Source organism: Haematobia irritans, chromosome 4 (assembly GCF_050003625.1).
Source record: "Haematobia irritans isolate KBUSLIRL chromosome 4, ASM5000362v1, whole genome shotgun sequence".
In the NCBI taxonomy this organism is placed as follows: domain Eukaryota; kingdom Metazoa; phylum Arthropoda; class Insecta; order Diptera; family Muscidae; genus Haematobia; species Haematobia irritans.
The window spans coordinates 206111181-206125297 of record NC_134400.1 but is presented as its reverse complement, the minus strand read 5'-3'; the positions used below and the strand labels follow the sequence as shown (position 1 = coordinate 206125297).

General features: G+C 31.8%; 1 protein-coding gene across 1 annotated transcript in view; it reads right to left on the bottom strand.

Moving 5' to 3' along the window:
- LOC142234666 (DNA-binding protein D-ETS-3-like) overlaps positions 1-9202 on the bottom strand; it is a 73005-nt gene extending 63803 nt beyond the window's left edge. Inside the window, exons 1-2 of the mRNA XM_075305836.1 lie at positions 8334-9202; positions 1093-1143 (exon numbers count right to left, since the gene is read on the bottom strand). Of these exons, the coding sequence (XP_075161951.1) occupies positions 1093-1143; positions 8334-8412 (130 nt within the window). The 5' untranslated portion in view covers positions 8413-9202. The remainder of the gene's footprint in view (positions 1-1092; positions 1144-8333) is intronic.
- Between the last annotated feature and the right edge of the window lie 4915 nt (positions 9203-14117).

Sequence of the window (14117 nt, the reverse complement as noted above, 5' to 3'; positions counted from 1 at the left end):
TTCTATGACCATTTTCTTTTTGTTTTTGTTTTTTTGCAAAATACGAAGATTTCTTAAACAAGGAAAAAAATATTAATGTCTATTAACGCATTGTTATTCATATAGGAGTTTTGAATATAGTTCTTAAAAAAATTTCTAAGCCCACCTAGATTTTTCTTCTTCTTTCTTTCTTAGTTCACTCAAAAAATGGAAAAAAATTAAACCCTTGCATTGAAAAAGATGAATAAAATTAACCCTCAATTAAAGACCCAAATATACAATTTTAAACATGTAAACAGTATGATAATAAGCAATTTGTTGCATTGTATTCGTTAGTTATGGCTGTTGCTTGGAGAAGCCAATACACCGAACAAAATCCATCCACATTTACAAATTAACTTGTTATCGATTGATTGTGTCGATTATTGTTGAGTCAATACACGCTTCATAGGGCATATGTTAAAACATCTACCACACACACACACACCCACAATAAAAGCAAACCATTATACACTCCCTTTCTTAAACCCTTAGTTTTGCTCTGTCTATTAACCTCTAACTTCGGAACAGTCAGACACACGTCGTTGTCGTCGTTATTTTTGTTGTCGTCATAGTCATCATCGTCATCATACATGTGTTTGTTTTTGTGGGTGTTGCAACAACACCTTTATACTCACATTCAATAGCCACCCCTCCCCCACACCCATATCCACAACACACATTCATATTTCAATATCCATTCTAGTAAAACTGACTCCTGCCAAAAAGGCCAATCAAATACATTTTGACACCTTTTCAGTTCATTTTCAGAATATGTATGAGGGACATAGAATTGCGTTTTTTTATTCACTTAACTTTGCATTGCATTGATACGAACAAATCGTATGATGTATGAATTTTCTCTTTTTTTGTGTGTTTATTTACCGGAAATGAAGACATTTTTGTGGGAGCGGATTTTTTTTTTAAATCAAAGTCTATTTCGTGAAAATATAATCTGGGAGTGTTATGACTTTAGTGTATACATGTATATTTTTTGAATCTTTTGAGTGTTACTTAGTCTATTGATATTGAGAATTTCAATTGCAAAACTTTTTGCAAATGATTTCGTCTTACCTTGTGATTGTGTTGAGCCGTGGGATCCCCACGAGGATTTGTATGATGAATCTGAAAAAGAGAAAACAAACACAGAAAATTTAAGTAACATTTATACAGAAATGCAAGGATTGATACTGTAAAAAAATGTTACAACAACCACTTTGGATTAGTGGTAATCAAATGATTTTACACTGAAAAAATATTGAATGTCGTTTTTGTGTAGTACAAAAGATGAATTTCTCTGATATAAAGATCTGTTTACTTAACAAAAAGTTAATTAACTTTTCATTAGTAGTGTAATGGTTAACAACCGAACGGTTTCGACCTGTCTTCACACTAATGATTTCGGTATTGATTCCGAGCCAAAAAAGTTAAGAATTGAAGTAAGTATGCATTTAAGACACAATTCTCTGTAAGTTTGAGTTTTGCATACACAGAAAAAAATATCACCAAAATATTTCCAATTAAAAAGTTGATTGAAGTTGAAAAAGTTTTCAAATAATAAATTAATTGAAACAATTAACTTTTTAATCAAGATAGAAACATTAAGTTAATTAAGTAAATGATTGAAAATTTTAATTAAAAAATGAATTGATACAATTTAACTTTTTTATCAAATTTGGAAGATTAACACCCATTTTCATAAAGCTCCGTTAGTGTTCCGTTAACTAACCAACTTTTAAACCGTATTATGGACGAAGCTGTCATCTTACATATATATTCCATATGCCAATTAGGAATTTAACTGACGAAAATTTTTCAGTTAAAGTTAACTGGAGAGAAGATATTTGCAATTTACATTCTGTTAACTAGCAGTTAAAGCCTAACGGAGCTACATGAAAATGGCCGTAAGTCAGTTAAAAAAGTGATAAACATTTTCTTATTTGATAATTAAGAATGTATATCAAAAAATCAATTGTTATTCCAAATAAAAACTATAAGCCAATTCAGAAAGTAATTGAAAATATTTACCTTTTTTTAATTAAAAAATTATTGAGTTTTGCAATCAACATCAATTAAATTTTTAATTGAACCAATTGAAAAATTAATTGAAATTCGCTTATGAAATCAATTATTTTTTTAATCAAGAATTTTTTCTATGCCCAATTAAAACTGTGATTGATACTATCATTTTCCTGATTGAAGACATTTCAATTAAAAAATTAATTGGATCAATTAATTTCGTGATTGAATCAGAAAATTTTTTTTTGTGTGTACATGATTCTAGGAACCAAATGTTATTTTTTTCGTTTTTCCAGCATTTTTCATCAAGTATAGCACAAAGTCCTTTAAAAAGGTGTTAACGACAACTTCAATTTCCAAACTTAGACTTGACTTCAAGTAGTAATTAAGCTAGTAAAAAAGTATTTAAACTAAAGTAAAAAAGTATTTAAACTAAATTGTTGAAAAAATGGGCTGTTTTTTAATTTTTTTTTTTTTTTTGCTTTGTAGCCAAAATACAAAAAGTCAACAAAATTTTAAGACGAATTCATTAGGTTATTCACATTAGAGGTGTGCACGTGAGTAATAGTTTACTCACGCACACTCACGACTGAAAAATCATACTCAGGACTCACGCACACTCACGAAAAGAAAATTTGTACTCACGCACACTCACGCACGAAAACGTCGTGACTCACGAAAAAAACCGTGACTCACGAAAAATATCGTGACTCACGAATAATTTTATGCTTAATTTACCTTACCAAAGTGTCTGAAAACATGAGCATTATTAAAATCGAGAGTGGTATTAAACTCTTAACATCCCAGGTGTCACTAAAATTGTAATTGAATTTAACTTTTAAGCGTTTTATTTTGGTGAGCAGGAATATTTTCGTGAGTGTAATTAGTTACTCACGCACACTCACGAATATATTATTTTCGTGATTCGCGCTCTTTCACGACATGGAATCGGGCAGCACTCAGTGATAAGAGAGAAGTTCACCAATGTGGTATCACAATGAACTGAATAGTCTAAGTGAGCCTGATACATCGGGCTGCCTCCTAACCTAACCTACTGACTTTCTTTGCTATTTCAGTATCATTTATGAATTTCTTCCTTCTCATAAAAGCGAAAATGAACTAAAACAAAAAAATCGTTGGCGCCAAATCAGCACCACGTTGTAGTTCATTATGCGAAAATGTTCTACTGCTTTAGTTTGCATTGAACTTATTTATACGGTCATTGATTTTTATACCCACGATTAGTTCATTAAATTTTTTAGGCATATATAGGATAACGAAAACTTAAAAACTTTCCCTACCCCACACTTCAAAAATCTTGCCCGGTTCCAAAGACTTGGTCTTCTCAATAATGATTTCAGTATTGATTCCGAGAATTGAAGTAAATATATTTTTAGTCACAACTCTCCTTTAAATTTGTGTTGGAAAACAAGTATATTTATACGGCCGTAAGTTCGGCCAGGCCGAAGCTTATGCACCCTCCACCATGGATTTCGTAGAAACTTCTACTGAAGACTGACATCCACAATCGAATTACTTGGGTTGCGGTATCACTTGCCGATGGCAAGGTATCTTAAAACTTCCTAACACCGTCTTCTAAATCGCAAGGTAGTCCATATGTGGTACACGCAAAAAAATAATTCTTTCCTCCCAAACGAAATATTAGACAAACAAAGTTCGTTTCTCATTTGCTTTTCGCTGTAAGGAAGTGTATTTGGAAGAAAAGTATATACTTTTTGTGATAAATGTTTATTCTTTTCCAGGATGTAAAAACAATTTCATAAAGACTAACTCAAAAAAAAAAAAACATTGTTTTCTTGCTAATTGCATTTGTCCTCACATCTATCTCACATCCACGAGGTTTTTTAGTTCTTAACACCATTTCCTGTAATACCAACAATGTAGAAGAAATTATACGATTTTATAAATTTTTAAAATTTTTTTTACCTTTCGCTTGGACGGAGAATCGAACCGCGGACCATGCACTTTGTAAGCCAACACACTAACCACTGAGCTATGTACCTGTTATGGTCATCAATAGATAAATATCCATATAAGTTATATTTATATAGCATAGCTTGCGGCGCCCACGAACTGAATAAACAAAGTTTATTTAACAGAAACAAACATTTAGTTTGGCACCGTGGAGCAGTGGTTGCTACGTCCGACTTCCATGCCAAGGGTCGTGGGTTCGATCCCTGCTTCGACCAAAGTTTTTTTTTTTGTTTTTTTTTTTTACATATATTCCAGATATGTTCGGAAGATTCCGAAAAATGTTCAACATTACATTGTAGTATATTAAATTTTTAACTGTAAAATGTGTCTTATTAAAGATCTAAAGTAAGAAAAAAACAGTGTTCGACATAAACGAAATGGACTGTGTTGTTGTTTCAAAAATAACTTTTTTTATTGAAAAAATAAAAATTTTGTAACAAACGAATTTTTTTCGTGATAAAAGTTTAAATTTTTCGAAGCAATTCAAAAAACTCTAACAAAAGAAAAACGTTTTCGGTACACGTTTTCCAAACGTTTTTTTTCTTTGCGTGTATATATTAAACTAAAAAAGGCCGATTAAATACGTATATAATTAAGTTTGACAAAATTTTCTATAGAAATAAAATTTTGATAAAAGTTTCTATAGAAATACAATTTTGACAACATAAAATTTTGACAACATTTTCTATAGAAGTAAAATTTGTACAAAATTTTCTATAGAAATAAAATTTTAACAAAATTTTCTAAAGAAATAAAATTTTGTCAAAATTTTCTATAGAAATAAAATTTCACAAAATTTTCAATAGGAATAAAATTTTGCAAAACTTTTCTATAGAAATAAAATTTGACAAAATTTTTATAGAAATAAATTTTTGACAAAATTTTCCATAAACATAAAATTTTTACAAAATTTTCTATAGAAATAACATTTTGACAAAATTTTGAATAGAAATAAAATTTTGGTAGATTATGTTTGGCTCGAGTGGCAACCATGATTATGAACCAATATGGACCATTTTTTGTGTGAATGGGGATCGGCTATATATAACTATAGACCTATATGGACCAATTTTGGCATGGTTATTAGCGGCCATATACTAACACCACGTTCCACATTTGAACCGGAACGGATAAATTTTGCTCCTGCAAGAGGCTCCGGAGGTCAAATCTGGGGACCGGTTTATATGAGGGTTATATATAATTATAAACCGATATGGACCAATTTTTGCATGGTTCTTAGAGACCATATACTAATACCTTGTACCAAATTTCAGCCGGATGGGATGAAATTTGCTGCTCTTAGAGGATCCGCAAACCAAATCTGGGGATCGGTTTATATGGGGGCTATATATAATTATGGACCGATATGGACCAATTTTTGCATGGTTGTAAGAGACCATATACTAATGCCACATACCAAATTTCAACCGGATCGGATAAATTTTGCTCCTCTAAGAGGCTCCGGACTTCAAATCTGGGGATCGGTTTATATGGGGGCTATATATAATTATAGACCGATGTGGAAAAATTTTTGCATGGTTGTAAGAGACCATATACTTACACCATGTACCAAATTTCAATCAGATCGGATGAAACATGCTACTCTTATAGGATCCGCAAGCCAAATCTGGGGGTCCGTTTATATGGGGGCTATACGTAAAAGTGGACCGATATGGCCCATTTGCAATACCATCCGACCTACATCAATAACAACTACTTGTGCCAAGTTTCAAGTCAATAGCTTGTTTCGTTCGGAAGTTAGCGTGATTTCAACAGACGGACGGACGGACATTCTCAGATCGACTCCGAATTTCACCACGACCCAGAATATATATACTTTATGGGGTCTTAGAGCAATATTTCGATGTGTTACAAACGGAATGCCACATCATTCCTATGGTGGAGGGTATAAAAAAAACGTTTGGAAAACGTGTACCGAAAACGTTTTTCGTTTGTCAGAGTCTTTTGAATTCCTTCGAAAATTTTAAACTTTTATCACCAAAAAATTCGTTTTTTACAAAATTTTTATTTTTTTAATAAAAAAATTACTTTTGAACAAACAAGACAGTCCATTTCGTTTTTATCAAGCACTGTTCTTTTCTGACTTTAAGACTTTAATACGACACATTTTACAGTTCATATTAAAAATTTAACATAGTAGTATGTAATGTTGAACTTTTTTTTGGGAATCTTCCGAACCTATCTGGAATATATGTAAAAAAAAAAAAAACAAAAAAACTTTTTGGTGTTCGGTCGAAGCAGGGATCGAACCCACGACCCTTGGCTTGCAAGGCGGACGTAGCTACCACTGCTCCACGGTGCCCAACTATATGTATGTTTCTGTTAAATAAAGTTTGTGTAATCGGCTCGTGGGCGCCGTAAGCTATGCTATATAAATATAACTTTTAAGGATAATTGTCTATGGATGACAATAACAGCTGCATAGATCAATGGATAGTATGTTGGCTTACAAATTGCATGGTCCGCGGTTCGATTCTCCGTCCAGGCGAAAGGTATTATTTAAAAGAAGAAACAAATTATAAAATCGAATAATTTCTTCTACATAGTTTGTATTACAGAAAAATATACTAAGAACTAAAAAACCTCGTGGAGGTGAGAAAGATGTGAGGGAAAATGCAATTAGCCAGAAAAGATTGTTTTGTTTGAGTTAGGTTTTATGAAATTGTTTTTACATCCTGGAAAAGAATAAACGTTTATGACAAAAATTATATATTTTTCTTCAAAATAAACTTCCTTAAAGCAAAAAGCAAATGAGAAACTAACTTTGTTTGTCTAAAATTTCGTTTGGGAGGAAAGAATTATTTTTTTTTTTGCGAGTAGGACACAAATTCGAATTTATAATTTCTACTGGAGGTCGAGTCTTAATATGAAAAATAAAGTTGTCGTTACCTCGTTTTTAAAGGACTTTGATAGCATATGAAGAAAAAAAGCTAAAAGTTGCAAGAGCACAAAACCCAAATTTAAAAGAGAATTGTGTCTTAAAAGTATCCTTACTTGTATGCTCCGCTTTTATGGCTCGGAATCAATACCAAAATTTTTAAAGTAAAGGCGTATTCGATGTTAGCGTTTGTAAAGAGGAATTGTAAGGAGTTTTTGGATCCATATAACAGAAAGCCTCTGTAAGAGGCCTATGTTAGGTCTAGGCTGGAATATGCTGCCATTGTGTGGGATCCTATATAATATACATTGTGAACGGATTGAAAAATTACAGAGAAGATTCATTAAATTTGCTTTAGTATCTGTACCTTTTACTGAGCCTATGTCCTCATATCAAGCTTGGAGTCTCTTGAGAACCGTAGATTAAAATTTACTATTTTGTTTGTTTTTAAGTTAATTAATGGATTTATAAATGGTCCCCTTCTTCTAGAGATTATTGATTTTAATGTACCAATACGAAATCTTAGACGTCATGACTGTTTTAATATTCCTTTTCATAGGAGTAGTTATGCTTCATGCGAGCCCATTTTGAGTGCTTTAAAAATGGGATTTTTCAATTCCTCTAAATAAATTTATTAATACTCTAGATTTAATTTATTTTTAAAATTGCTACTCTGTAAGGATTGTAATCCATAGACTTAAATAAATAAATAAATATTTATTTAATATTATTAATCTAGACATAATTTACTTCAGATTCAGTAAGTCGCAACATTTCTCTCTCAAAAACCCAAATTGTATCATTCCCCAAAACCAACTCAAAATTTCTTACGCATTCAAAAATCCCAAAAAAAAAAAACATTCTGCCAAAGAAAACAATTTTTACAGCACCCCTTAAGATAGGCAACATTTTCTTCTTTTCTTAGTTTTCAACCTTAACACTTCTTCGGATATTAAATAAATATATCCGATGTTCTAACATTAAAAAATCGAAAATTCTGGCAAACAAATCCATTTTTACAGCACCCCTTAAGATATGCAACACTTTCTTCTTTTCTTAGTTTTCAAGCTTAACACTTCTTCGGATATTAAAAGTTCTGGCAAATAAAAAAAATTACAGCACCCCTTAAGATATGCAACATTTTTTTCTTTTCTTAGTTTTCAAGCTTAACACTTCTTCGGATATTAAATAAATATATCCGATGTTCCGACATAAAAAGTTCTGCATAATTTGTCTCCGACGGAAAACAGTTTGTGTTTAACTTTGGTTTATGATTGATATCTCGCTCGTAAATGTTATGCGTTTCATATTAAATTCACTGTTAAATATTATATTAAGTATTATTTTAAATTCATTTTTTTGATTTTTGATTTACAAAATAATTTGAAATAAAATATCTCACCTGCAAACAACATTGAAAAGTTGCTAAAGCTTCCTGTCGAACGGGACAAATAATCAGCGGATGGTTTGATATCAAGCATCGTGGTACAGAAGGACAATAGGTATAATACGGATGGAGGCCGCTTGGTTAAAAGCCGCCGCTTTAGTTATTACAAATAGTTAACTCAACACTTATTCGCATAACACCAAAAATATTTCAAAATATTTGCAAAAACCACAAAAAATATATTTTCTCACAAACTTGTCAATGCAATGGCAAATTAATAGCAATTAATTTGTTTTTTGTTTCATGCACATACAACATACAACAGTAATCGTTTATACAGACACATATATTTATGGCTCTCAAATGATGGTTTTTTTTTTCTTCTATTTTATTTAAAAAGGCTTCAAAGTTTTGGTGTCTGACTGGCTGCGTGGATTTTTATTTCACTTCTGCTTTCCTACTCAATGTTCAATGTCAAAAACGGAACAGGAAAAGGAACGGGAAAAGTAACGATCGGAACCGGTTACCGTTACCGGACACCTCGACTTCCGGACAGCTTTTGTAGGCGATGTATATATATGTACGTGTGTATGAGTATGCCTGCGTTCGAATATCAAGAATGTAAAAGAATGCGCGCAACTTAACGTATTCTGTATGTTTTTCAATGATGTACAAAAAATTTCCTCGAAATTTCCAATATTTCCGTTAATATATTGACCAATTGATTTATTTATAAAATAAATAACAAACAATTTCTATTCACTGCTAAGGTCTTTTAATTTTTATTTAATTTATTTTTTTCGAAGTCTAAGCTCAATTGTTTTTGCTGTTAGTTTTACTACTGGTGTGGTTTGATTGAATGGTTGTGTGACACCGGATTGCGACTGATCTGTGGCACGGTAACGTAACAATTGATTTCATTCCGTCGTCAAATCGCACATATCCTGCCAGCTACCGGCGCGTAGTAGTGATTTCATATTTGCAACCCCCCGTCCAAAAGATACGTGTGACACTGTGTGTTTGTATGTGAGTTCATATTTTCCCTCCTCCCAAATGAAAGTTTTCGGCATTAAAACACAGAGCCTGCTAACACACAACATTCATACACACCCACAGATGTCTACGAATCTATGTGCGAGTGTGTGTGTGCGATTGTCTTAGCTTGGGAGTGTGTATAGTCATCAATCTCTGAACTTGTTGTCTCTGCTTATAATGATGAGGGTGAGTTGCATTGTTTCTCACCAAGGGTGGAATAAGCTCGCATTGTGGTTGGATGGTAAATGAGTGAGTGAGTGGGTGGATGGTGAGTTTAACTATGGGTGTGTGTGTTGTTAAGCAAATGCTTTGTATGTGACTGTGTGTGACTTCCCTTCTCCTTATATTTATATTTTCCAATGTCGAATGAGAGAAAGAGAATAAGAGCAGTGCCGTTAGCGCAGAGTATACATAAAGCACCGGCAGTACTTACACTTATAATCCGTAAACGAACACCCGTTTTCCGTTTACCAATACACCAATCAGGGCTAAGGCAAGGTGTGGCTTGCTGAATTTCCAGTCCATTATCCATTGCCCGTATGTGTGTGTGTGTGTGGAGCTTAACAGATATCTAACCCCTCTCTAGATTTATACTCTCTTTCATTCTCATAGAATAACTCAAGAACATTATCACCAGCCCCCCACCCCCCACACAACAATGCCGTACCATTGTAATTAAAAGCTCTTCTATTAAAAACAAAAAAAAATACAACGCTTCAACGAATTCATTAATACACTCGAAATATGCCAAAACAACCAAGCACACTCATATTGGAAAAACTGATACACAGCCAGCTACAATTGCGAAATTCAAAAACCACTAAAAAATACAACAAAAATAATAAACAAACTTGGAAAATAAAACAAATGTTCATTCAGCTGAAAGAACAGCCAGCGGATACTTTTTGTCAAATTGCTACCTCTAAGGAAGAGAAAGGATTGCATAGCCATCAACAACATAACACTGAAATGCAATGTAAAAATCATAACAACAAAGCTTAAACAAGCACACACATTTTCTATGTATGCATATAGTTTGTAAGGAAAAACTTTTTTATTTTTTTGAAGAAGTTAATTTTGTCATTGCTGTATGTCTTGACTTTGAGAATGAGAATGGGAAACATCTTTATATATTCGTGGTCAAGATAATGAAAGGCTTTAGTAGAAAAAGAAAAGTTTACTTATTTCTATGGCTAGTAAAAAACAATGTGGGCACATATCAAACGCTAAGAGGGAATTTATTATTGCCTCAATGAAAATGGCTAATAATTATTCATTAAATTTATTTAAATGAATTCGATTTATTTGAAGCTAATTAAATTAGTTTAATTTGGTTAATTAATTATTTAAATTTAATTACAGTTTATTTTAATTGAAATTTTATAAATTAGTTGAATTTATTTTAATCTAATAAAATTAATCTGTTTAATTTATTTAGATTAAAATAATTTGAATTCATTTATAACAAGTATATACGGCCGTAAGTTCGGCCGAATCTTATGTACCCTCCAACATGGATTGCGTACACTCAAAAAAAAGTGAACTCACTATTTTACTAAAGCCAATTTAACTATATTTTAGTTCATGAACTTATTATATTTGGTGAAAGTTTCATTTACTCTAATAATTTTTTGCGTACGTTAGTTAAATGAACTAAGAGACGGGAAAAAATTATACTCAAGTTAAGGATAGAGATTTACTAAATTCGTATTTGTCATAAAATAGTTCATTATTTCTTCAAATTTGTACATTTTACTACAAAATCGTCCATCATGAACTTCGTATGTCACTAAAGACATTCTTGCAATTTTGAACTCCAATTTTTTCCTTCAAACTACAAAATTTTCTTTAAAAAGGGGAAAAAATTATCTATGTCTCACAAATTTTCTTAAATTTGTCGAAAAATATTTACTTATTTTTTTGATATTGGCGCGATGCGAGCGCTTGTAATACAGTTTAGTTAAAAATTTCTTAAAATATTCAAAATTTTCTAAAATTAATCAAAAGTTTTCTTCCTGGTGGGTTCACTGTTTTTTCAGTGTAGAAACTTCTACGAAAGACTGTAATCAACAATCGAATTAATTGGGTTGTGGTATCTTAAAACTTCTTAACATCGTTTTCTAAGTTAGTCCATACGTGGTATATATGAGACAAAAATGGTATGTATACACTCAAAAAAAAGTGAACTCTCTATTTCAATAAAACCAATTTAACGTTATTTTAGTTCATGGAATTATTATGTTTGGAGAAAGTTTCCTTTATTCTAATAATTTTTTGTGTTCGTTAGTAAAATTAACAAAATCCGAGGAAAAAAATATACTCAAATGAAGCATAAAGATTAACTAAATTCATGTCTTCGACAAAATAGTTCAGAATTTCTTTAAATTTGTAAATTTTACCAAAAATGCGTCCATCATGAACTTCGTATGTCACTAAAGACATTCTTGCAATTTTGAAATCCAAGTTTTTCCTTCCAACTACAAAATTTTCTTTAACAAGTGAAAAAACTTAGTTATGGCTAATACATTTTCTTAAATTTGTCGAAAAATATTTTCTTATTTTTATGACATCGGCGTGATGCCAACGTTTGTAATACTGTTTAGTTAAAATTTTCTACAAATATTAAAAATTTTCTAAAATTAACCGAAAGTTTTCTTCCTGGTGGGTTCACTGTTTTTTCAGTGTAGGTAAGTCTACAAATAATTACGAATCGATATGGACTTTTGCACGGTACATACACACAGAAAACAGATAGGTTGAAAATCGATTATTGCACTGACAAAAAAGCATACTCGGTTGATTGAGCCACCGTGGTGCAATGGTTAGCATGCCCGCCTTGCATACACAAGGTCGTGGGTTCGATTCCTGCTTCGACCCAAGAAGTTTTTCAGCGGTGGATTATCCCACCTCAGTAATGCTGGTGACATTTCTGAGGGTTTCAAAGCTTCTCTAAGTGGTTTCACTGCAATGTGGAACGCCGTTCGGACTCGGCTATAAAAAGGAGGTCCCTTGTCATTGAGCTTAAAATGGAATCGGGCAGCATTCAGTGATAAGAGAGAAGTTCACCAATGTGGTATCACAATGGACTGAATAGTCTAAGTGAGCCTGATACATCGGGCTGCCACCTAACCTAACCTAACCTATACTCGGTTCCAAAGATTTTGTCTTTAGTTTAAAAAAATTTGGTATTGATTCCGAGCCAAAGAAGCGGAGAATACAAGTAAGGATACTTTTAAGACACACTTCTCTTTTAAATTTAGGTTTTGTGTACTTGCTTCTAGGAAGCAAATTTTAATTTTTCGCTTTCTCAGCTTTTTTTTCTTCAAAGTCCTTTAAAAACGAGTTAACGGCAACTTTATTTTCCACATTAGGACTCGACTTCAAGTAGAAATTATGCTATGTTTGAAGTAAAAAACTTCTTTAAAATAAAATTTTGAAAAACATGTCCTATATTTGAACGATTTTTTGCTTTGTAGTCAAGATGCAAAAAGACAACAAATTTAAAGACAATTTCATTAAATTTAAAGAATTTTTCTGAATTATTAAAGTCAAGTTGACCTTAGCCTATAAATTTTTTCTTTCATGTTAAGATACCCATTTTGAAGTAAAATCACTTAATTATAAGGACAATATGACTTCATTGAAAAGTTTATCGACTTTTGGACAAGGAAAATAACTTTATTTTAGAGAAATGCGTCTTCTATGCTAAGCAAAATTTGTATTCGTATTTTAATGACATGAAATCTTTGACCTCACGACAATATTTTTTTCAGTGTGTAACGAAAATTCTACATTTACAATCAAATCATAGTTGTGTCATTCATTTTAATTTATTTACAATCGTTATTTCGTTCCTTCTACCATTTGTTGTATGTAATACAAGACAACTAGTTGTCTAAACTAAAGGCCTCTCTTTTGAAAAATTTTGATGGAATTCGATAGGCACAACCAACCTTATAAAGCCTTTGTAACTGATATTTAGTAGTCAGTACTTTCATTTGGTACTCACAGCCGAATTCCTTTGAACATATTTTTGAAATGTCAATAAAATTATTACCATCAACGTTGAAGTATAGTGTGTTTTTATACCCTCCACCATAGGATGGGGGGTATATTAACTTTGTCATTCCGTTTGTAACACATCGAAATATTGCTCTAAGACCCCATAAAGTTATATATATATATATATATATATATATATATATATATATATATATATATATATATATATATATATATATATGTATATATATATATATATATATATATATATATATATATATATATATATATATATATATATATATATATATATATATATATATATATTCTGGGTCGTGGTGAAATTCTGAGTCGATCTGAGCATGTCCGTCCGTCCGTCCTTCTGTTGAAATCACGCTAACTTCCGAATAGAGGTGTGCACGTGAGTAATATATTGCTCACGCTCACGCACACTCACGATGGAGAAATCTTATTCACGCACACTCACGCACGATATTTTTTGGTAGGACTCACGCTCACGCACGCTCACGAAAAGAAAATTTGTACTCACGCACGAAAATCTTTTAATTGTCGTGACTCACGAAAAATGTCGTGACTCACGAAAAACCTCGTGACTCACGAATAATTTTATGAGTGATTCACTTTTAGAACCTGACTGAAAACATGAGTATGGTTAAAATCGTTTGCGTTATAAAAATCTTACCACCTAGGATGTCACTAAAATTATAAATGAATTCAAGTCGTAAGAATTTTATGTTCGTC